At 36.9% G+C, this 21,052-nt stretch overlaps 2 protein-coding genes across 3 annotated transcripts; both read right to left on the bottom strand.

Annotated features, from left to right (window-relative positions):
* Positions 1–220: 220 nt before the first annotated feature.
* On the bottom strand, positions 221–14,066 carry prc1a (protein regulator of cytokinesis 1a). Of its 2 annotated transcripts, XM_073831996.1 has the most exons (15): positions 13,945–14,066; positions 13,297–13,429; positions 11,580–11,702; positions 11,235–11,468; positions 10,550–10,720; positions 9,885–10,034; positions 9,630–9,777; positions 8,273–8,409; positions 7,736–7,831; positions 7,498–7,644; positions 7,315–7,425; positions 6,028–6,126; positions 3,059–3,217; positions 2,939–2,967; positions 221–709 (listed from the first exon to the last, which is right to left on the bottom strand). In XM_073831996.1, exons 1-15 carry the CDS (start codon positions 13,953–13,955, stop codon positions 661–663), a joined length of 1,797 nt encoding a protein of 598 aa, XP_073688097.1. In that variant the 5' UTR covers positions 13,956–14,066; the 3' UTR covers positions 221–660. The 2 variants fall into 2 exon arrangements, with proteins under 2 accessions (XP_073688097.1, XP_073688098.1); XM_073831997.1 differs by lacking the exon at positions 2,939–2,967.
* An 826-nt stretch (positions 14,067–14,892) lies between these two features.
* ubap1la (ubiquitin associated protein 1-like a) lies at positions 14,893–20,645 on the bottom strand. Its single transcript, XM_073832281.1, has 6 exons — positions 20,352–20,645; positions 19,131–19,254; positions 18,369–19,028; positions 18,121–18,288; positions 17,936–18,037; positions 14,893–15,762 (listed from the first exon to the last, which is right to left on the bottom strand). The coding sequence occupies exons 2-6, from the start codon at positions 19,248–19,250 to the stop codon at positions 15,628–15,630; spliced, it is 1,185 nt and encodes a 394-aa protein (XP_073688382.1). The 5' UTR covers positions 19,251–19,254; positions 20,352–20,645; the 3' UTR covers positions 14,893–15,627.
* Positions 20,646–21,052: the final 407 nt, after the last annotated feature.

The raw sequence follows: 21,052 nt of genomic DNA, 5'->3' as shown, positions 1-21,052 counted from the left end.
TGTTTAGTACAGCTAAAAATAGCTGGTCTAGCCCGCTCTTACAAGAAAAATGAGGTAGATAAGTTGTCTCTGATTGGTACAAGTGGTCTAAAACTCCTGTACATACACACACATATATATATATAAAAATATAAATGTATTTAGTATTCATCCAGTGTTCATTTTCATCCACTCTAATAAATAAATAATTTCCAGAGTACAAAATGTCCCCAAGAAAACAAACATTTATTTACAGGATGCCAACCACCACAGTAGCAGCAATTTCAAAGGAGTGATGCCAAGTAAACGTAGTGTGCTGTGCGATTAGAGAAAAAAGTCTGACATGCATCTAAATGCTATTGTGATTTTAGAGTATAAAAGGTAAAAATCCATCTCAGAGGCCTAAGATCAGTGTTTCTTAAGTTTTTATAAAAACTGCAGGTGATTTCAAACTCAAAGACAGAATAAATTGTTCAAAAGTCATAAAAGGAAAATTAAATAAAGGGAAAAAAAGAGGTCAAGAGAAAAATAGTAAAAAAGCAGAGCTAAAATATTTACAATTCATCAGCAAAGTCAAAATGATTTACATTCATTGGATATCCATAAAAGTCTTTTTTTCATCTTCATTGATGCCCACCAGTTCATCTTTGATCCACCGAGTTCAGTGGGTGATGGTGGAGTTCAGAACTCCAATCTTGACGTTGGATTTAGAAGCACTTGAGAGCTCCCGCTGTGGGCAAAAACACAAATATGAGGTCAGATTACCAGTAGACATTCCACAATCCAGGGTTCATCCAGATACTGTAAAATTAAATTCCACAACATTTCAAACACTACTTTGTTTTTCATACACTACTCACTTATCAAACAATGTCTTATCGTTCAAATACTAACAAAGATAAATTGATAAATAAAAACATACAAAAAAAAAAATATATATATATATAGTGAAGCACATGCAAAATATCAGTGCTTAAGTAAAACAAAGTTTACTACAGTTTTACAATAGTAAAACCATGGCTAATTTCCTTTGTTTTTACATCTGTACCTAAATGGTTTGATCATACTTTCTACCGTTTAAGAAAAAAGAAAAGAAAAAAAGATACGCAAACTCCCTCCGAAATCCTGATCTGAAACAAATGATTTGCTAAATGCGCTTCAAAGTCCCGGATTGAATCAAATGATTTGCGAATTCACACTGAAGTCCCGATCTGAATCAAATGATTCGCAATCTGCGCTCCGAAGTTCAAAACCAAATCTAAACCAAAAGATTTGCGATCCCGCTCTTAAGTTCCGATCTAAATCAAATGATTCACGACCCACGATTTGAAGTCCCGATCTATATAATGTTTTGCGAACCTTGATTTCAGATCAGGACTCAATCTGAACGAAATTATTTGCGATACGCAAAGTTTGGATCTAAATCAAATGATTAGTGTAACGAGATCCAAGTCAATCAGACTTGCGATACGATCAAAGTCAAATGACTTGCGATATGTGATTTGAAGTCTTGATTTGAAAAATGATTTGTGAGTCACAATCCGATTGGAGCACTTAAAAACAGTGAATCATTTTGTGACACAATGGTTGAACTGATTCGCGAACCATCACTTCAGATCAGGATTCAGAGCACGGCTTGTGAATCACTTGACCTAGATCAGAACTTCAAGAAGTATCGCAAATCTTTGATTTGAATCATTCAATTCGCAAAATGATTCACAAACCTCTTCTGATCTAAATCAAATGATTTGTAATACATGCTCCGAAGTCAAGATCGGAATCAAATGATTCGCAAACCTGCTCCAAATTCCCAGTCTAAATCAAACGATTCCCGACATGTGAGTTGAAGTCCCGATACGAAACAAATGATTTGCGATTCTAAATCCGTTTGGAGTTCCGTTTCACCCATTACTACGCACCATTTAAAATCGTTACAATCGAGGTTGAAATGTAAAAATTAAATGGCTCTTTTAATCAAAGACACGAGTTTGAATCAATCGGAACGGTTCCAGCAAAAATGACTCAGTTCATCTGTTCCTCTTTTCGCATCTTCAGCCATGTTTACACAACATTGTCAGTAGTACTACTACTGGCTTAGCTCGCTAGTTTTCTGACATGAACTGAAATAAGTAAAAAGGTTTGATTTTTTTTTAAATTGTGTGAATTCTGCATTAAAAGATGTGCTTATTGAAAAAGAAACAATAAAGAATTTAAACACTTTTCAAGTTCCTCTTTAGAAATATTGACGTTTTCAAGGGTTTTCCAGGGCTCAAAATTCAAATTCAAGTACTTCAAGCACTAAGCACCTTATACAAACCCTGTCAATCCTTCATGTTTATGCATCTTTTAGCTGTCTTAAAGAGACAGTTCACCCAAAATTTAAAATTGTCATCTACTCTCCCTCAAGTTGTTCTAAAGTTTCTTCTGTAGAACACAAAAGATAGTTTTAAGATTGTTGTTGCTCATAGCCATCGACTTCCATAGTATGGGGAAAAAAAAAATATACTAGGCTATGGAAATCAGTGGCTACCAGAAGCTGTTCAGTTTGGAACAACTCGAGAGAAGTTAAATGACAGCATTTTAATTTTCATCTTTTAGCTTAAATAGTTGAAGGAACATTGGTGATAGTTTGTTTACAGCAGGTAACCTAGCAAATCTGTGGATCCAGGAGACCAACATTGACAGAAAAGGCCAAGTTATCATTAAAGACCCAAGAAACAATCTGGCAACCATCAGTTTGCCACTTTTTAATGTCACAACTCTAATTTTGTTTTCATAGGGTCCTTAAAAACAGCAGATTGTGTTTTAGTTGTGGTGTTTCTTTCTCAAAGAGTTCATTTCACCGTTAGAAGCTGAAAGCGCACATACACACAAACACAGACCCTCCTCCGTTAGTCTGGTTAGACGAGAAGAGTGTGTGTTAGTGAGATGGACAGTGAATGTTTTTAGTTATACAGACCTGGACGCTGCAGTGGATTCAGAATCCTTCTATAACAGAAGGCAGAATAAGCACAGGGGTCACTTGATTACATCAGCTGCCTTTGTGTCTAGACAGCTAACTGCTGGATAATGAACTTACCGCAAACTCAGAGTAGGAGGAGGCCACGGAAGTAATAGAGTAGTTTCTTTGAGGGCTGGCGGCCATTGTGCGCAAAGCTCCGCTGAGATGGGAGATATTCTCCTTATTCCTCTCCAGTCCACGAGGGGTTCGGCCACGGGCAGGTGTCCGCGCACCCAACTAGCAGAGAAGCAGTTTACAATTTAATTGATTATACTACAAATTATTGTAAAATATCTGGTGCTTAAAATAGGGGTTGTACAGATAGTCTAAAATAAAATTCCAGGACTTTTAACAGGGTTTCTGCAGATATGAACAAGTGAAATTTAAGACTTTTTAAGACCTTTTTAATACCACCTTATATGAAATTTAAGACCGAAACCTGTAATGGAAATAGATATTATATTACATGCATAGATGTAATATTTAATGTGTTTAATGTAAAAAGTAAACACAATTTCATGGCTGTCATAAATTAAATTTATTACTACGATATACTGTGAACTTTTCATATCAGCAGATACTATTCCACACAAAATATCCCCATAAAAGTACCACTAGAAATATCTGACGTAAAAAAAAAAATTCTGAAGCAATATTTTCATCAGTGCTCTATTAGCTTTTACATCTTAAATCTGCATATTTGATTTACCTTAATAAAGGCCTTTTTTTAACTTTTGAAATGTATGCATTACCTTTGAAATTTATTTTATGAATTTATCAATAAATTCTAAATGGCTGTTAGCAGTCAGATTACATAATTTACACTGCAAAATTAAAAGTGAGATTAATGTTTTAAATACATTTATTGATTTATAAATATATACATTGTAATGTTGGGTGTGGAGGCATACTTTTAAACACACTAAATTACCAGCAGGTGGCAGTAAGTCACTTCATGAGCGAGTTATTTCAACAGATTCGATCAAAACGCTGAATCATAGCAAAACGTAAAAAGTCCGAGAGAGACTCGCGCCAATAACAGAAAGCTGATTGTCTATTGCATGCTGGTCTCATTTGTAGTTTAAATACAGCAAATTATATTTGGAATAGTGAAATAAAGAACTACAACACCACGGAAATAACAAAAAGAGAATTTAAATGAGCATTAGAGGTAGCGTTACATGGACATCGGAAAAATAAGACCTGTGTAAAATTATTTAAGACCTAGAACAGCGAATTTAAGACTTTTTAAGGCCTAAAATTCTGATTTTTAAATTTTAGACTTTTTAAGACTTTTTAAGACCCCGCGGAAACCCTGTTTTAAATCACTTTTTTATTTTTAAGGACTTTAATCAGAGATCTCACTTATCAAACAATGTCTTCTCTTTCAAATTCTGAAAGATAAATAAAAAAAATATACAAATAAAAATGGTAAAAATAAAGGTGAAGCACATGCAAAGTATCACTTCTAAAGTATTACTTTTACTATGGTAAAATCACAGGCAATTTTCTCAAGGGATTTTTAAAAAAGAAAAAAAGCTTATCGAAATCGCTTCGTAATCCTGCTCGGAAACAAATGACTGGCCATACGGGCTCTGAAGTCCCGAACTGAATCAAATAATTTGCAGACCCACACCAACGTCCCGATCTGAATCAAATGATCTGCAATCCACATTGAAGTCCCGATCTGAATAATGATTCGCGAACCATCATTTTAGGTCAGAACTCAGAGCGCGAATCGCAAATCGTTTGATTAAGATTGGGACTTTAAATTGCGTATCGTGAATCACTTGATTTGAAACATTCAATTTGCAAAATGATTCACAAACCCATTCAGATTTAAATCAAATAATACACGTTTTAATGTCCTGACCTAATTCAATTGAGTCGTAAACCCGCTTTGAAGTCCCGATATAAATCATATGATTTGTGATACTCGATCCGATTGGAACGCAAAACAGTGAATCATTTTACGACGCAATGGTTTACCTGATTCAGAGTTTTGGAAAAACTCAGTTTCACCTATCACTGCATGCTTTTTAAAATCATGTCAATGTAAAACTCAAATTAATGGCTCTAATAATTTTATCTGGTTTTTACTAGTGAATCGCTTGAAATGCTGTTTCCAAGTCATGAGTTTGAATCAATCTGAGCGGTTCCAGCGTAAACTAATGAACTGATTTGGTTCATTTGTTCCTCTTTTTGCGTCTTTAGCCATGTTTACAAGACGCTGTCAGAGAAATCCTGATCTGAATAATGATTCGCAAACCATAATTTCAGATCAGGACTCGGAGTGCGGATCGTGAATCATTTGATTTAGATCAGAACTTCGTATATTATGAATCATTTAACTTAGATCAGGACTTTAAGCTGCATGTCGCGAATCATTTGATTTGAATCATTCAGTTTGCAAAATGATTCACAAACCCATTCCGATCTAAATCAAATGATTTGTGATAGTCAAAGTTACAATCTAAAAATGATTTGCAATACACAATTTGAAATCCCAATCTGAAAGAAACGATTGGAGTGCTTCGAAACAGTGAATCATTTTGCGACGCAATGGTTTAACAGATTTACCCATCACTGCATGCTTTAAATCATTGAAATTGTCAAAACTCAAAAAAAGAATGGCTCTTTTTTAATTTCATCTGGTTTTTGCTAGTGAATCTCTTGAAAAGATTGATTCAAACTCGTGACTTCAATCATTCAGAGCGGTTCCAGCTTAAATTACTCAATTTATTTGGTTCATCTGTTCCTCTTTTCACATCATGTTCATGATACTGTCAGTACTACTGCTGGCTTGGCTTGCTAGTCTTATAACATTAACTAAAAATAAGCAAAAAAGGTATGTTTTTTGAATTGTGTGAACTTTGCATGAAAAGATGTGTGCTTGTTGAAAAAAAAAAATTGAGCACTTTTCAAGTACCTCTTCAGGAAAACTGCTATTTTCAAGGGTTTTCCCAGGCCTTACATTTCAAAGTCAAATTCAAGTACTTCAAGCACTTTGAGCACCTTTTACAAAACCCTGTTAAAGCATAACTCACCTTGCTGGAGGAAAGGGGTGGTCTTACAGAAGGGGAGGAGCATATGGAACGGAGCGTCGTGTTGGGGGTGGAGCTACACATGCTAGAGGTGGAGATCAGCTAAAAAAAGAACAAAGCAATACACAGGGTGTCTACAGGTTTGACCAAGTTAAATTTAAGACATTTTAAGACTTTTTAATACCATTTTCAAACAAAATTTAAGACCAAATTGAAAGTCTCGCAAAAGTCTAGCACAAAACTATGAAGATATTTTAAATTATTATTTTATTTAACTGATTATTCTTGGGAATATTCAACAGAAAACACTATTCCAAGTTTGTTTTTTTCTAATTACTGAATGCTTACTTTAGGTAGGCTACTTCTAATCCACAGCAAAAACTACTAGCTGAACTAAAGTTCAGTAACAAAACAAGAACAATTACACAAATGACAAGTGTAAATGAATACAACATAAAGTTAGTAATAAAATCAATAACACTAGTATTCAGGAGGGGAAATGTAATAATTAATTGTAAAATAACTAGTGTTTCTCACTGCAGGTATTTATAGGACGCTGTCTCTTTAAGGCCAAATGCACAAACCGAATACTGGCACGCATATCTTTCTCAGCTGTTTCGGTTCACTGAAGACATAAACGACTGTTTAACAGAATACCAAAACGGGTATTAAGACATGACTTGGTATGTACGTTTCCGTTCAAATAGCAGGAGGAATCAATCTGTGTGAATCGCGCCGCGCGCCTCTCTCTCCTCTCTCTCTCTCTCTCTCTGCGCGTGCTCGCGGCAACGGTTAAAAAAAAAAAAAATCAGCGTGCGTGTTCCCTTTTTAAATCGTTTGAATTGGTAAAGTGGCAAGACAAAACATGTGCTAATTATAAACTTTTACTCTATGATGGTTAAACTTAACAGTTAATCTGCGAATCAAATGCGTGTAGTTGGGCGGAAACCCGCTAAATCTGGCAACACTGAGGCGTTGTCAAGCAAGCGCGTGTCTAGCAACAGAACAGATTTAGAACCAGCGCAGGAGATTCTCCTCAAAACGATAAACTTTTCCTTTTCAAAGTGTAAAAAATTTAAGACCCTTGGATTTAGATTTAAGACAAATTAAGACATTTAAAGGCCTTATTTTAGGACAACGGAATTTAAGACTTTTTAAGACTTTTTAAGGATCCGCGGCCACCCTGAATACAATACGTATTTATTTCATCTGGGTTACATCTGGTTTCAGCTTCTCTGATACTGATAAACTCCTACTGAATGACAAATAGTACACATTTGCAGTCAGTACCTTGCGTGTTTTTCCAGGTGTCGGGGTTCCAGCGAGTCTTCTCTTGGTCGGGGTTCTGAGGACGGTGCCATACAGCAGATCTTCCTCCGTCTGCTTCATTTTCTTCATTTGCTGCACAGCACAAGCTATGTCAGAAACTAATATTCAAAATAAATGTAATCAAGAAGAAGAATGTGTTCATACCCGTTCCTGTTTTTCTCTCTCCTTTTCCATGCGGTGTTGATTCCACTGGTCCTCTACATACTGCAGGAACTGCTGCCCGTTTACACGAAACTCTTTACAGTGTGTCGCCTCCCATTGGTCAATCTGAGCCTTCAGACTCTTCTCCAGCTGACCAATCAGACAAAATACAGACAGGCAAATTAGCTAAAGCCATTCCAGTCAATCAAACATCAGAATTTGTTTAAAGAGCGGCTCAAACCTTCGGCAAACTCTTCTGCAGGTCGGCTCTCTGCTTCTCTTCTTTCAGCAGGTTTCCTCCTCTGTTGTTAAAGCGAGAGGGATCGGTGGCTTTTTTCTGGAGGAAGACCAACCGTAATTAGACTGAATTTCACAAATTTCACCCAAAAAAGACAATTACCCCATGATTTATTCATCCTCAAGGCATCCTAGTTGTGTATGACTTTTTCAAAACAAATCCAAAAATGTACTGGCTCTGCCAAGCTTTATAATGGCAGTGGATGGCTGTTGATATTCAACAGTCCAATAGAAGTCCAATAAAGTGCATCAGTCCATCATAAAAAATCATCCACACAGCTATTTTACTTACAAAATTGCATCAATTTGCTTCAGGAAGCCTTTATTATGATGGACATTTTTTAATATAACTCCGATTGTAATCATCTGAAAGTCATATACACCTAGGATGGCTTGAGGGTGAGTAAATCATTTTTGGGTGAACTATCCCTTTAATATGTTTCTTGAGAATCTTTTCAGCTGATGTCCTATGATTTATCACCTCCAGTTCCTGATAGAGAGTCCAGTTGCTGCTCCAGGTTGAAACGGCGTCGTACATCTCGCTGTGCTCGGTATAATCCTGCTTCAGTCGCTCCAACTCCAGCTCATGTTCACGCAACACCTCTTCATCCAGATCATCTAACAGCACAGAATAATGAAATCAAACGTCAACCAATCTCTGTATACCCAACATGTTAACTTCTGCCCTACAAAGCAAAAAGGCAGTAACTGCATTTTTGGTCAAAAAATGAGTTATTATCATTTTCATGACATTCAGGGCATTCTTTGTTATGTGACAAAATATCTCATCTCAAATGTGTGTGATTTCGCGGCATCCTCATGGGACAGTTTTAACATTGGATAACAGGCTGGATGACAGGATAACTTTAAAGTCATTTTTCTCAGTTCTGCACTCGGCGTAGTTACTGCCTTTTTGCTTTGTAGGGCAGTATGGCTCAATCCCAATTTGCATAAAATCTGTACCATTTCAACCAGTACACCACTTTCGAAACACTTTATTTTTTTAAGGAATAATTCATTTAATAAACACAATGGCTTCACCCTCAGGCCATCTAAAACGTAGATGAGTTTGTTTCTTCATCATTACATCACTTGCTCACCAACGGATCTAATGGGTACCGTCAGAACGAGAGTCCAAACAGCTGATAAAAACGTCACAATAATCCACATCATTCCAGTCCATTAATTAATGTCTTGTAAAGGGAAAAGTTGCATGTTTGTCATAAACAAATCCATCAAGATGTATTTTTAAACATTAAACTGTTGCTTTAGGCTAAAATATGAGGCCTCTATTTATAATATTGCTTATATCTCGTCTGAACAGTTCTATGTTGGAGACAGTGATGTTGTGAGAGGACAACAGAGGATGGACATTTTCACTGGAGGAAGTACTATTATGGATTATGGACTTCATGGATTTGGCCAGAAGCAACGGTTGAGTTATAAAGCCTTAATGATGGATTTGTTTCTTACAAATGTGCAGCAAGACATTAACTAATAGACTGGAGTTTGTGCAACTGTGCAGTATTTTTTAAATATTGTGAGGTTTTTATCAGGTGATTGGACTCTCATTCTTATTCTGACCGCATCCATTCACTACAGATGATCCATTGGTGAGCAAGTGATGCAACACTAGAAGAAAACAAACATATCTACATTATAAATGAGTACATTTGCAGCAAATATTCATTTCTAGTGCATCTGTTCCTTTAATACTACCCTCATTAACCACATTTTAAAGTCACAAAGTTCTGTACTTTCCTACAACAAGCAAAGTAGGTAATTTTGTATTCTGAAATATACATATTGCAATTTTGCCAAGAAACCCATTGGCATACCACTGTGGTAAGGAGTGAAGGCTTGTCTCTGCTCCGGGCTGTAGTAACATTTCTCCCAAAACTTGACAATCTCTGATCGGATTGTGCGAATAACACGCTCAATGTTTTTCTTTTTCAGCTCCTCCAATCGCTGAAGCTCTGCCTGCAGCTGTGACACAGTGAGAAAGACAGCATGAGGGTTGTTTTGTAATTCCAGCAGAAGCTCAAGATGAAACACCAACATGACCTACTTTAGTGACAGGTGAGTGTACTTACTGCGTTCAATTTGCTCTTCGTGGTAGTGTGGGCGTTTGGCATGAGACTTTCTCTTTCCTCCTCAGGAAACTGCAACATCTCCCACAGCTCCTCAATACGACCACGGATGGACACGCACAGCGCTTCACTTTCAGCTTTACTGCTCTCCAGCTGAAACATAACACTAACATCATTAACCAGTGACATTTCACCTAATGAATAACAAAACACTGACATTAAAAGTGATTGTTGGTATATGGATACCATAACGAAAAACTGAATCTTCAGCATCATTACTTCAGTCTTCAGTGTCATGTGATCCTTCAGAAATCATTCTAATATGCTGATTTGCTGCTTAATAAACATTATCAACTTTGAAAACAATTGTGCTGCTTATTTTTTTTAAATCATGCTACACTATTTCAGGATTGAACAAAGTCTGAAAATAAAAAAAATAATTTTAGTATTCAAAATAAGTGGCTTTACTCTTACTTTTAATCAATTTAATGCATCCTTGCTGAATAAATATGTAAATACATAAATCATACTGTGAAAGGGTTCATCATTTCAATTTAATGGCTTAAGGTGGCCAGCTTTGTTCTTCATTTTAGCTGACAGCATTTGGGTTAGACCCAAAAACAAAAAGGAACAGCTTAAAAAGAACTGTGTGAAATGTGTGTGTGTACCTGGTGCAGTAACACTTTTAGTGAGCTGAGGTTTTCCACAGAAAGGCAGAAAGCATCTTCATCTTCACACACAGCGTCTTTCTCAAAGGAGGTGTCAGGAAGCTGTTCCAAATCCTCCATCAGTGCTGTGATCTGACGCTTCATTTCCACAAACTCGGCATGACGGCGCTCCTGTGAACACACACACACACACACAAACACTTTCTGTAACCATTCTGGATATATTTTTATATTCAGAGGTGTAAACTATCATAATCACACTATTCATTTTAGAATGCAGGATATACCAGTGGTCAAAATTCTTAAAAAAAAAAAAAAAAAAAAAAGTAATATTGTGAAATACTACAATTTAAAATAAGAGTTTCTATTTGAATACAGATTTTTATGTTTTCTAAAGTCTCTTCTGCTCACCAAGCCTGTATTTATTTGATCCAAAGTACAGCAAAATTGTAATATTGTGAAATATTTTTACTATTTTCATTTACTGTTTTCTATTTGAATATAAAATGTAATTTATTCTTGTGATCATACTAAAATTTCAGCATCATTACTCCAGTCTTCAGTGTCACATGATCCTTCATAAATCATTCTAATATGCAGATTTTCTGTTCAAGAAACATTTATTATTATTATTAATATTATTAATACAAAACAGCTCTGCGGGTGTTTTAGTTTCTACTTTTACCTTCTCCTGGTTGCGAGCTTTGATGTGTTGTCTGTAGTTCTGCAGCTGCTGTTGTGACGGCACTCGCTCGGGATGGATGGGGAAGAGGTCATCACACAGGATGTCACACAGATCTTGATCCTGCTGAACCAGAGACTTCAGCTCGCTCTGACGAGCACTTTTCTCTTTCAGCATCATCTTGACCTGCGTACGGAGGTCCTTCTCCAACTGCAGCATTGTAAGACCATCTTCCTCCTGCCAAACACATCAAAATCTCCAATCTGATTGGCTGGCTTTACAAAACATCCAGAAGTTAGAGGGCAAAGGCTGTTATTATGCTGTAAATCTTGGATCAGAGTGGCTCACCTGACACTCCTGCACCTGAAGTTCATCACACAGGCTGGTCACCTCTTTTCTGCAGGTTTCAATACTGCTCATCAAGCGTTTCCTCAATCCCTCCTCCTCAGCGATCATCATGTCTAGCAGGTTCTGCAATCACAAAGATTTCACACTAAACTGGTGCTTCCATTCTCTAGTCAATGCAAAACATACAGTGCCTTGCGAAATTATTCATACCCCTTCATTTTTTCACATTTTATGTTGCTGCCTTATGTTAAGCCACTTTAAAATGACTTTTTTTCCCCACATCAATCTACAACTCCTTACTCCATAATGGCAAAGCAAAAAATAGGTTTTTAACATTTGTGCAAATTTATTAAGAATAAAAAACTGAAAAGATCCCATTGATCCACTCGAAATTTAGCTCAGAAGCATTCATATTGCTTCTAGATGTTACTACACTTCGAGTGGAGTTAAACTGGGGCAAACTCATTTGAATGAGTATGATTTAGAAAGGCACACAGCTCTCAGAAAAGGTCTAACAGCTGAAAATGCATATCAGAGCAAAAACCAAGTCCTGAGGTCAAGATAACTGCCTGTAGAGCTCAGTGACAGACTTGCGTTAATGCAATGATCTAGGGAAGAGTTCAGTAAAAAATCTGCTGCATTGAAGGTTCACAGAAGCACGTAGCCTCCATTATCCATAACATAAGATTGGAACAACTAGGACTCTAGAAAATGTCTGCCAGCCCCCATCCAAGCTGACAGAGCTTGAGAGGTGAAAAGGTGAGGCAAAGAATGGCAGACAATTGCCAAATGCAAATGCAAAGCTTGTCACATCATACCCAAAAAGACTTGAGGCTGTAAAGGTGCTTCAACTATGTACTGAGTTAAGGGTATGCATACTTATGCAATGTACTTATTTCAGTGTTTTATTTTTAATAAATTTGTAAAATTTGCAAATCTGTTTTTTGCCTTGTCATTATTATGGTGTATGGAGTGTAAATTGATGTGGGGGAAAACTAATTAAAAGCAGTTTAACATAATGCTGCAACAAAACGTGAAAAAAAATGAAGGGGTATGAATACTTTTGCAAGGCACTGTACACTACCAGTCAAAAGTTTTTGAACAGTAAGAGTTTTTTTCATAGAAGTCTCGGTAAAAAAAAAAAAAAAAAAAGTACAATTTTGAAATAGTTTTACTATTTAAAAGAACTGTTTTCTACTTGAATTAATTTTTTAAAATATAATTTATTCCTGTGATTTCAAAGCTGGATTTTTAGCATCATTACTCCAGTCACACGATTCTTCAGAATTCATTCTAATATTCTGATATGCTGCTCAAAAAACATGTATTATTTTGTTGAAAACAGCTGAGTAGAATTTGAGGTTCGGTTTCTTTGATGAATAGAAAGTTTAGAAGAACAGCATTTATCCGAAATAGAAATCTTTTGTAACAGTATAAATTTCTATAAAAGTAATTCTGATTCTGATTAAAGCATCCTTGCTAAATAAAAGTATTCATTTCTATAATTTCTCCAATGACTGGAGTAATGATGCTGAAAATGTAACTTTGATTACAGGAACAAATTACATTTTAAAACGTATTCAAATAGAAAGCAATCATTTTAAATAGTAAAAATAAATAAATGCAGGCTTGCTGAGCAAAAGAGCATTCTTTAAAAAACATTACAAATCCTACTGTTCAGAAACATTTAACTGAAGCGTAGATGACCTGAACTGACCTTAATGTGCATATGAACGGCATCCGTTCTCTGAAGCCTCTGGTCCTCTGGGATCCCGATCTCCTCCCAGATGTCCTTCAGCTCATTGAGAGCCTTGTTCAGACATGCTACAGACTCTGCAGCATGAATCTCACTGAAATGACACACATTCATATTTATTCTGTTATCTTAAATGTCATTCAAAAAGTCAGACGTGAGACAGTGTTGCTTATGAAACATTATGGTAAAATGAGCTAGTCTTTTTCAATATATTTCTTATGAATATCAAATCAGCAGTATTATTGACAATTATACTTATTAATGCTTTCATAACAAATAAGTCATAACTTTACTAATAAAAGATCATTAAATTGTGCTTCATTACTGATTGCTCTCTCTGTACTAAGTTACTAAATAATAATAAAACCATTTGATTCTCGTTGATATTACTGGAAAATGGCTTGTTTAAAATGGTGATGTTTGTGAATAGTATTATTTTCATAACTTAAGTGTCAATAAAAATACAAATCAGGAAAAAGTTTTAACTTAAACACTATTTTCACTAAAACACTCGTTTCAGTCGAAACACTAAAGCTAACACTAACACAGTAACGGTACATAATATACTAATCTATACATTTATACACTTTCAAACTATCTCTCTCTTACCTCTTCCTCATCCTGTCCTTCCGTCGCAGATCTCTAATGAGATTTATACAATCGTTAAACGCTATTTAGACACTTCTGAATTTTAGCTTAGTTTTACTTCACGATCTATCCGACGCTTGGGCTTGAGACTTCTGCCTAAATTCAAACGCCGCACCGAAACACCTCTGGTCTCTGATTGGCCGAGACCGAGCGAGGCAGCGACATCCTGCGCGCTGATAGGCTGACAGACATCACAGGAACTATTCAAGCGCACTGATTGGCTGATATTTCAAGCCAGCTGACTGACCAGTTTAACTGGCTGTGGTCTTGAATGGAATGAGTCACGACGTTCAGTTCGAAACCATTAATCAGCAGAACAGAATGTAATCAAATCGTAATTGATTTGATCGATTTGGTCATTTACCCAGATGCACAGCTATATTGTCGATACTTTGATGTAAACAGCACGGTTAATATACTACTACATACGTTATTTTGCTAATTAATGCTGTCTAAACCACAAAAAATGTGTGTGGACGCTGCTAAATAATATAGAAAATGACTTAGTAAGCAGGAAAGGGCACAATATTTTGACAAACTAAAGTTGATGGGGGTAAAGATACCTACAAGCAGTATTTATTAAGATATTAGCCTAATATTTCACCCACCTGATAAGAACAAACACGAATGTTGTCAAGATTCTTGCCCTGGAAATCCTGGTACAGTTTGGCCAACCACAAACGCCTTTTGTTCCTCAGACAGTTTTTTTGCACTCTTTTTCTTTATTTGTTATAACTTTTCACAGTCTATTGTACTCCAAAAGTTTTTCCTGGTCCGACCGATTAGTACAGACCAAAACATGATAATAACTGACCATTTTCAATGGCAATAATAGATTCAGTGCCGCCAATATGGCCGACTGATCACTTCGTAAAAACACTGCAACCAATCAGAGATCAGAGGTTTATTTATTGTTCTGTTAAATTACTTTTGATTCTACAAGTAAGACACAAAACATAGTACTGACAGAGTGAAACTACCGGCCTGTTTATTTCTATTTACTTCATGTGTTTTCTCTGAATGGATAGCTATCAGATTGTGAAAAGACCAGGTGTTTTCGAGATGGTTGTTGAAACCAAATATGTAAATTTTACTCCCCCATTTTTAAAAAGTTTAATAATTGGTGATTAAGCCTACTGTTTGACAATGTTAATGCAACATCTTCACCTCTTATTACACTCCAAACATTAGGAAAACAGTCCTGAAATTAAATAACTGATGCACAATAAATGTCACAACAGTGTTTAATTAAAGTAATTCAAACTGTTCCCGGCTCTTTACAAAATGTAACTTTTTTGTTCCTAGATTAATCTTCCTCATGATGAATTTTGATCTACGGTTCTTTCTTCAACTATTAATCTTTGTCATGAATAAGTCAGATATACAGTTATGTGGCATCAATATAATACAATGAAGAACTCTTCAACAGGAGAGACTGGGAGTATTAACACTCCAAAGGATTCATTTATACATTCATTTATGGAGCTGAAGATAAAGATTCATTAATGCATTAATCGAGATGAAGACTGATTCATTTGCTCATGTAGCTGAGGATTCATTTATACATTTATTCATGGAGTTCAAGATTATTTCACTGGAAGTGGTGGTTCATTTGTTCACACTGCAGGATCTTCTTGTGTGTTTTCAGCCGCTGCGGGTCATAAGCTCCTCCAGGGCTTTCTCTTTATGGTTCTCATGCACCAGTAGAACTTCTTTAATGGTGCTCGGCTGGAAACCCATCTCACAGAACTGAGCCAGCAGAAACAGAAACTCTGAAGCCTAAGAGAAACACAAACATCAATACAGTTACAAGACATCAGGTTGGTTTATTTGATGTGCTAAATGTTGATTAGATGTGTGTTTTAGTGCTGAATGATAATTGGATGTGTTTTGTAAGGGATGTTTAGTGCTAAATGCTGATTTGATGGACATTTTGTGCATTTGGATGCTGACTGGTTAAGCGTTTGGAGCATAAAATGCTGATTTGGGGGAGTTTTGTGCTCTAAATGCTGATTGGTTGTGTTTGGCTTGCTAAATGCTGATTTGAGGAATGTTTGGAAAGCCAGATGCTGATTTGAGGGATCTTTTAATGCACTAGATATCAATTGGTTGAGTGTTTGAAGCAATAAATGCTGATTTGGGGTTGTTTTGCGCATTTGATTCCGATTGGTTGAGTGCTTAGGGTACTAAAATGCTGATTTGAGGCATGTTTTATGCGATTGGTTGAGTACTAAATGCTGATTTGGGGGTGTTTTGTGTACTGGATGTTGATTGGTTGAATGTTTTGAGTGCTAAATGCTTATTAGAGAGGTATTTTGTGCCCTTGATGCTGATTGATAGGGTGTCTCACCTTGGTCTCACAGTTCTGGAACAAAACGCTGATTTGGGGGAGTTTTGTGCTCAAAATGCTGATTGGTTAAGTGTTTGGCTTGCTAAATGCTGATTCAAGGAATATTTTGTCTAGTAAATGCCAATTGTTGCTGGTTTGAGAGGTGTTTTTTTTTTTCAGCGCTAGATGCTGATTGGTTAAGTGTGTGGAGCGCTAAAAGCTGATTCAAAAGAGTGTTTTATGTGCTAGATGCTGATTGGTTGAGTGTTTGGAAAGCTAAATGCTGATTTGGGGTTGTTTTGTGCATTGCATACTGATTGGTTGAGTGCTTGGGGTACTAAATGCTTTTTTGGGGGTGTTTTGTGTACTGGATGCTGATTGGTTAAGTGTTTTGAATGCTAAATGTTGATTTGAGGAATGTTTTGTCCACCGAATGCCAATTGGTTGCTGATTTGAGATGTTTTTTTTTGCACTGGATGCAGATTGGTTGAGTGTTTGGAGCTCTAAAAGCTGATTTGAGGGGTGTTTTATGCACTGGATGCCGATTGGTTGATCATTTGACTTGCTAAATACTGATCTAGGGGTGTTTTATGCACTGGATGCTGATTGGTTAAGTGTTTAAAGAGGTAGATGCTGATTTAGGGCTGTTTTATATGCTGAATACCAACTGGTTTAGCATTTGGCTTGCTAAAGACTGATTTAAGGAATGTTTTGTTAACTAAATGCCAGTTGGTTGCTGATTTAAAATGTTTTTTTTTGCACAGGATGCTGATTGGTTGAGTGTTTGGAGCATTAAAAGCTGATTTGAGGGGTGTTTTATGCGCTATATGTCAATTGGTTGAGTGTTTTAGGAGTGAGATGGTGATTTGAGGAGTGTTTTATGCAGTGGATGTCGATTGGTTGAGCACTAAATGCTGATTTGAGAGGTGTTTTTGTGCTGGATGCTGAATAGTTGAGTTTTTGGATAGCTAAATGCTGATTTGATGGATGTTTTATGCGCTGGATGCCAATTGGTTTAGTGTTTAAAGAGGTAGATGGTGATTTGGGGGGGTTTATACGCTGAATGCCAACTGGTTGAGCGTTTGGCTTGCTAAAGACTGATTTGAGGAATGTTTTGTTAACTAAATGCCAGTTGATTGCTGATTTTAGATGTTTTTTGCACAGAATGCTGATTGGTTGAGTGTTTGGAGCACTAAAAGCTGATTTGAGGAGCGTTTTATGCAGTGGATGTCAATTGGTTGAGCACTAGGGGGCAGCCGTGGCCTAATGGTTAGAGAGTCGGACTTGTAACCCAAAGGTTGCGGGTTCGAGTCTCAGGTCCGGCAAGAATTGTAGGTGGGGGAGTGAATGCACAGCACTCTCTCCACCCTCAATTCCACGACTGAGGTGAGTCCCTTGAGCAAGGCACCGAACCCCCAACTGCTCCCCGGGTGCCGCAGCGATAGCAATATGGCTGCTGTGTTCACGGTGTTCACTTGTTCACTCCTTTCCTTTCCTTTCCTCCTAAATGCTGATTTGGGGGTGTTTTGTGCACTGGATGTTGATTGGTTGAACATTTTGAGTGCTAAATGCTGATTAGAGAGGTATTATGTGCCATTGATGCTGATTGATAGGGTATCTCACCTTGGTCTCACAGTTCTGGAACATCTCCAAAGCATCTTCCACCTGAGTCTTCTCATAACCCAGCCGACACAGACGTTCACATGACATCAGGTAACTCAAAATCTGGAGGAGATCGAGAAAGAATGAGAAACAGAATGTGTATTTATATATGTGCATGTGTGTTTGCATGTACAGTATTGTGTTACCTGATCGGGACTCTTGGGCCCTGTCCTCTGCAGTGCTAGTATGGCAGTGCACAGTGTGTATCCATGTCGTGTAACGGCTTCAAGTAGATCCCTTTCTTCCTGACTCAAAGCGCAAAGCAGATCTGCTGGAGCGTCCTGTAGCCCTGCGGACGTCCGCGGACGCACACCCTAAAGTATAAAATCAGCTCATCAATAATCCTAAATAAGACCTAGAAATAAGATCTATGGATGGATCTAGTGTGTTTTACATGTGAGGAGGGTTTCTGAGGCCTGGTGGAGGGCAGCGGTCCTGCAGACGAGGGTCTCGGCTGTAAGATGGTGTGTAAGTTCCGTCGCCCGCTGGTTCTTGTTATGCCAGGTTTCCTGCGAGGGGCTCTGGAGCCGTGAGGGCTTCCCTGCGGTGTTTGGCTGAGGCCAGGAGGAATGGACTTACGTATGTCTTTTACAGAGGAGGCAGAGCTTGGACGGGTCTTGTGGAGTGTCCCGGAAGGGGCGGGGCGAGGGGTGGAGCCTCGTTGGGTGTGACCAGCAGAAATCCGCAGGCACTGTGGGCCAGAACTCTTTGGTCTTTCATTGCTACGCACATCATCATCCTCAGACGAGCTCTCTTCGTCTTCACCGTAGCCACCCTCACAGTCTGTGTCGGCGATGAGGAACTGGACCGCCCGCAGTGGGCGGAGCTTACGCAAGTCAGCAGCGTTGAGGCTTAAGCTGCGGGGGCGTGGGCCCAGTTCCCATAATTCTGCGCTTCTGAGGTGCACCCTACGGTTCTGCTGCGGGCTGCTGAACATCAGCCAATATGGTGGGCAGGTGGGACATACACTCTGGGGTGCCTTTTTGGCTTTCCTGTTCTTCCGCTGCTGTTCTTCCCATGCAGCCAAGATCTTTTTCTCCAGACTGAATGAATACTGCAGAGCAGGACAACATGTGAATATTGTTATATATAAAGACGCATATACATAAAATTTCAAATGTGTTTGATGACTGTAAGTTTATTGTTACATGCTCACCTTTGTATCACGCAGAATTTGAACACTGTTTGGGACCTTAAGTTCAGGAGCTGTGAAAGGCTCCTTTAGACCCACAGAGTCCAGAGCTATTTTAAATGGAACCTCATCCAGGCTACACATTCTGCTGAAATGCACAAACAATTTAGTTAATGTAATTCTATTTCTGTGAGCCAGTTTCTGTATAGCTCTGTAGTTTATTTTAACCTATGTATATGTATTTCTGTTCTTAACAGTCAATCCAAAATTTATTCAGACACCTTCAACATTTCTCACATTATCAGTTTATTCGCTATAGTTTAGAAAATGGTAATAAAATATGACAAGGACTCAAGAGTTAAACTGCGTGAGACCAAAATCATCTTGATAATGTCAGATAACTTTGATAGAAAGTTATGTAACAAAACATGTTCAGGTCAAAGTGTCAAATCAAATTTTTGGTCCAAAATTTTTTATTAATTTGGTAGTCCACTGTATGAAGAATTTTTGGGTAATACGTCACAGTTTAATTTATTTTGCTATCCTCATTTACTGTACATAAATTAACTATAGTGTCCTGTGCCCACTAGTAAAAAAAAAAAAAATGTGAAAATTATATCCGGTGTCTGTATAATTTTTGGTTTGACTGTATATCTCTGTATATGACACATTCCATGCATATGCTTTTATTTTTTAAAGCATAAACAAGCATTAAGTATTATTTATATACTATTATGTTTTTTATTTAGCATTTAAAAAAGATTTTTTATATTTTTAGCTTTCATTTAATTTTAGTTACTTTTTTATTTATTTATTTAGTTTTATGCTTTTGTTATTTGTTTTAGATTTTGTTATTTTTAAATATTACTTTTTAGGCTTAATTTATTTTTATTTCACTTTCAGCTAATAGTAATACACAATGAACATAATTTCCTTGTAGTAAAAACTCTTAAACCACTAATTTAAATGACAAAAAGTTAATATGTATAATTTAAATTCAATTTATATAATACAGTCATATATAAAATAACGTCATATTTTACTGTGTTTAGGCTCAATCACTGTAGTAAAAGCGTTTACATTATCAACAAATTTAAATGACAAAAACATAATGTATTATATATATTTAGAATAATATTTAAATATTTGCTGTGTCTAGTATTTTGCATGTAACTAAGTGTAACTATAAATTGATTTATCTATAGATTAGTATTGATTACACAGCATTAAATGAAAAATTCTTACCTTTAGTTTATGGTAGTGTCTCTGAGCTGATGGCTGTGTGTGTATATGTGTATTGTTCCTTGGTTGCAGAGTGCCAGACTATACAAACCAGCTTCACGTGTGCATAATAACATAAGCATAATGTCCCCATGTGAATCAACACAGGCTTACACACATCAGGCTTATACTTTGACTCACACAATAATCCTTTCATATCCTGTTGGAACAAACACAGACATCATCATCATCATCGTGTTCCTTTCCATTTCTCACATCATAGTAAAGTCCTGAAGATACTAAGAGGTTTTAAACTCCTAGAGATTCAATGAACTGTAATGCTGGCTGTGTAATAATATGTTTTCAGATGCTTGAACATTCTTAGTGGGTTACTGTTATTAGTTTGAAGGCGTAGTATTTGTTTACACGCTGTGAATCTGAAAAAGGCTGAGACATGAGGAAATGACACAGCAGGCGTTATCAGAGATAAAACCATAGACTGTAACAAAGTGCCATATTGCATAAGAAGCAGTGATTTGTGGTTTGTGTCGCCCTCTAGAGGCCGTAAACTAAAACAACCGTAAAGTATGACAAAGCCATGTACCATTAATGTCACCTCTAGCGCGTTAATGTCATTAAGACAAACGTTACACTGATTTATGTTTATTTAAAGGGGTTTTGAAGTACTATAAAATGTATTTAACATTGGTGTCATCATGGTTTTG

The sequence above is a fragment of the Garra rufa genome, chromosome 25 (genome assembly GCF_049309525.1).
Source record: "Garra rufa chromosome 25, GarRuf1.0, whole genome shotgun sequence".
NCBI classification, from domain to species: domain Eukaryota; kingdom Metazoa; phylum Chordata; class Actinopteri; order Cypriniformes; family Cyprinidae; genus Garra; species Garra rufa.
This window is presented reverse-complemented; position numbering and strand designations above follow the sequence as displayed.

Bases quoted from the DNA above. Each gene is read 5' to 3' on its own strand.
- prc1a (XM_073831996.1), bottom strand. The intron at 8,410-9,629 runs GTATGCCAATGG...CTGTGCTGTTAG, and splicing joins CTTCACTCCTTACCACAGTG to ATGATCTGGATGAAGAGGTG. The intron at 7,832-8,272 runs GTGATAAATCAT...GTCTTCCTCCAG, and splicing joins CTCTCTATCAGGAACTGGAG to AAAAAAGCCACCGATCCCTC.
- ubap1la (XM_073832281.1), bottom strand. From the start codon at position 19,250: ATGTGTAGCCTGGATGAGGTTCCATTTAAAATAGCTCTGGACTCTGTG. The intron at 19,029-19,130 runs GTGAGCATGTAA...CCTGCTCTGCAG, and splicing joins AAATTCTGCGTGATACAAAG to TATTCATTCAGTCTGGAGAA. The intron at 18,289-18,368 runs GTAAAACACACT...TTTATACTTTAG, and splicing joins CTCAGAAACCCTCCTCACAT to GGTGTGCGTCCGCGGACGTC.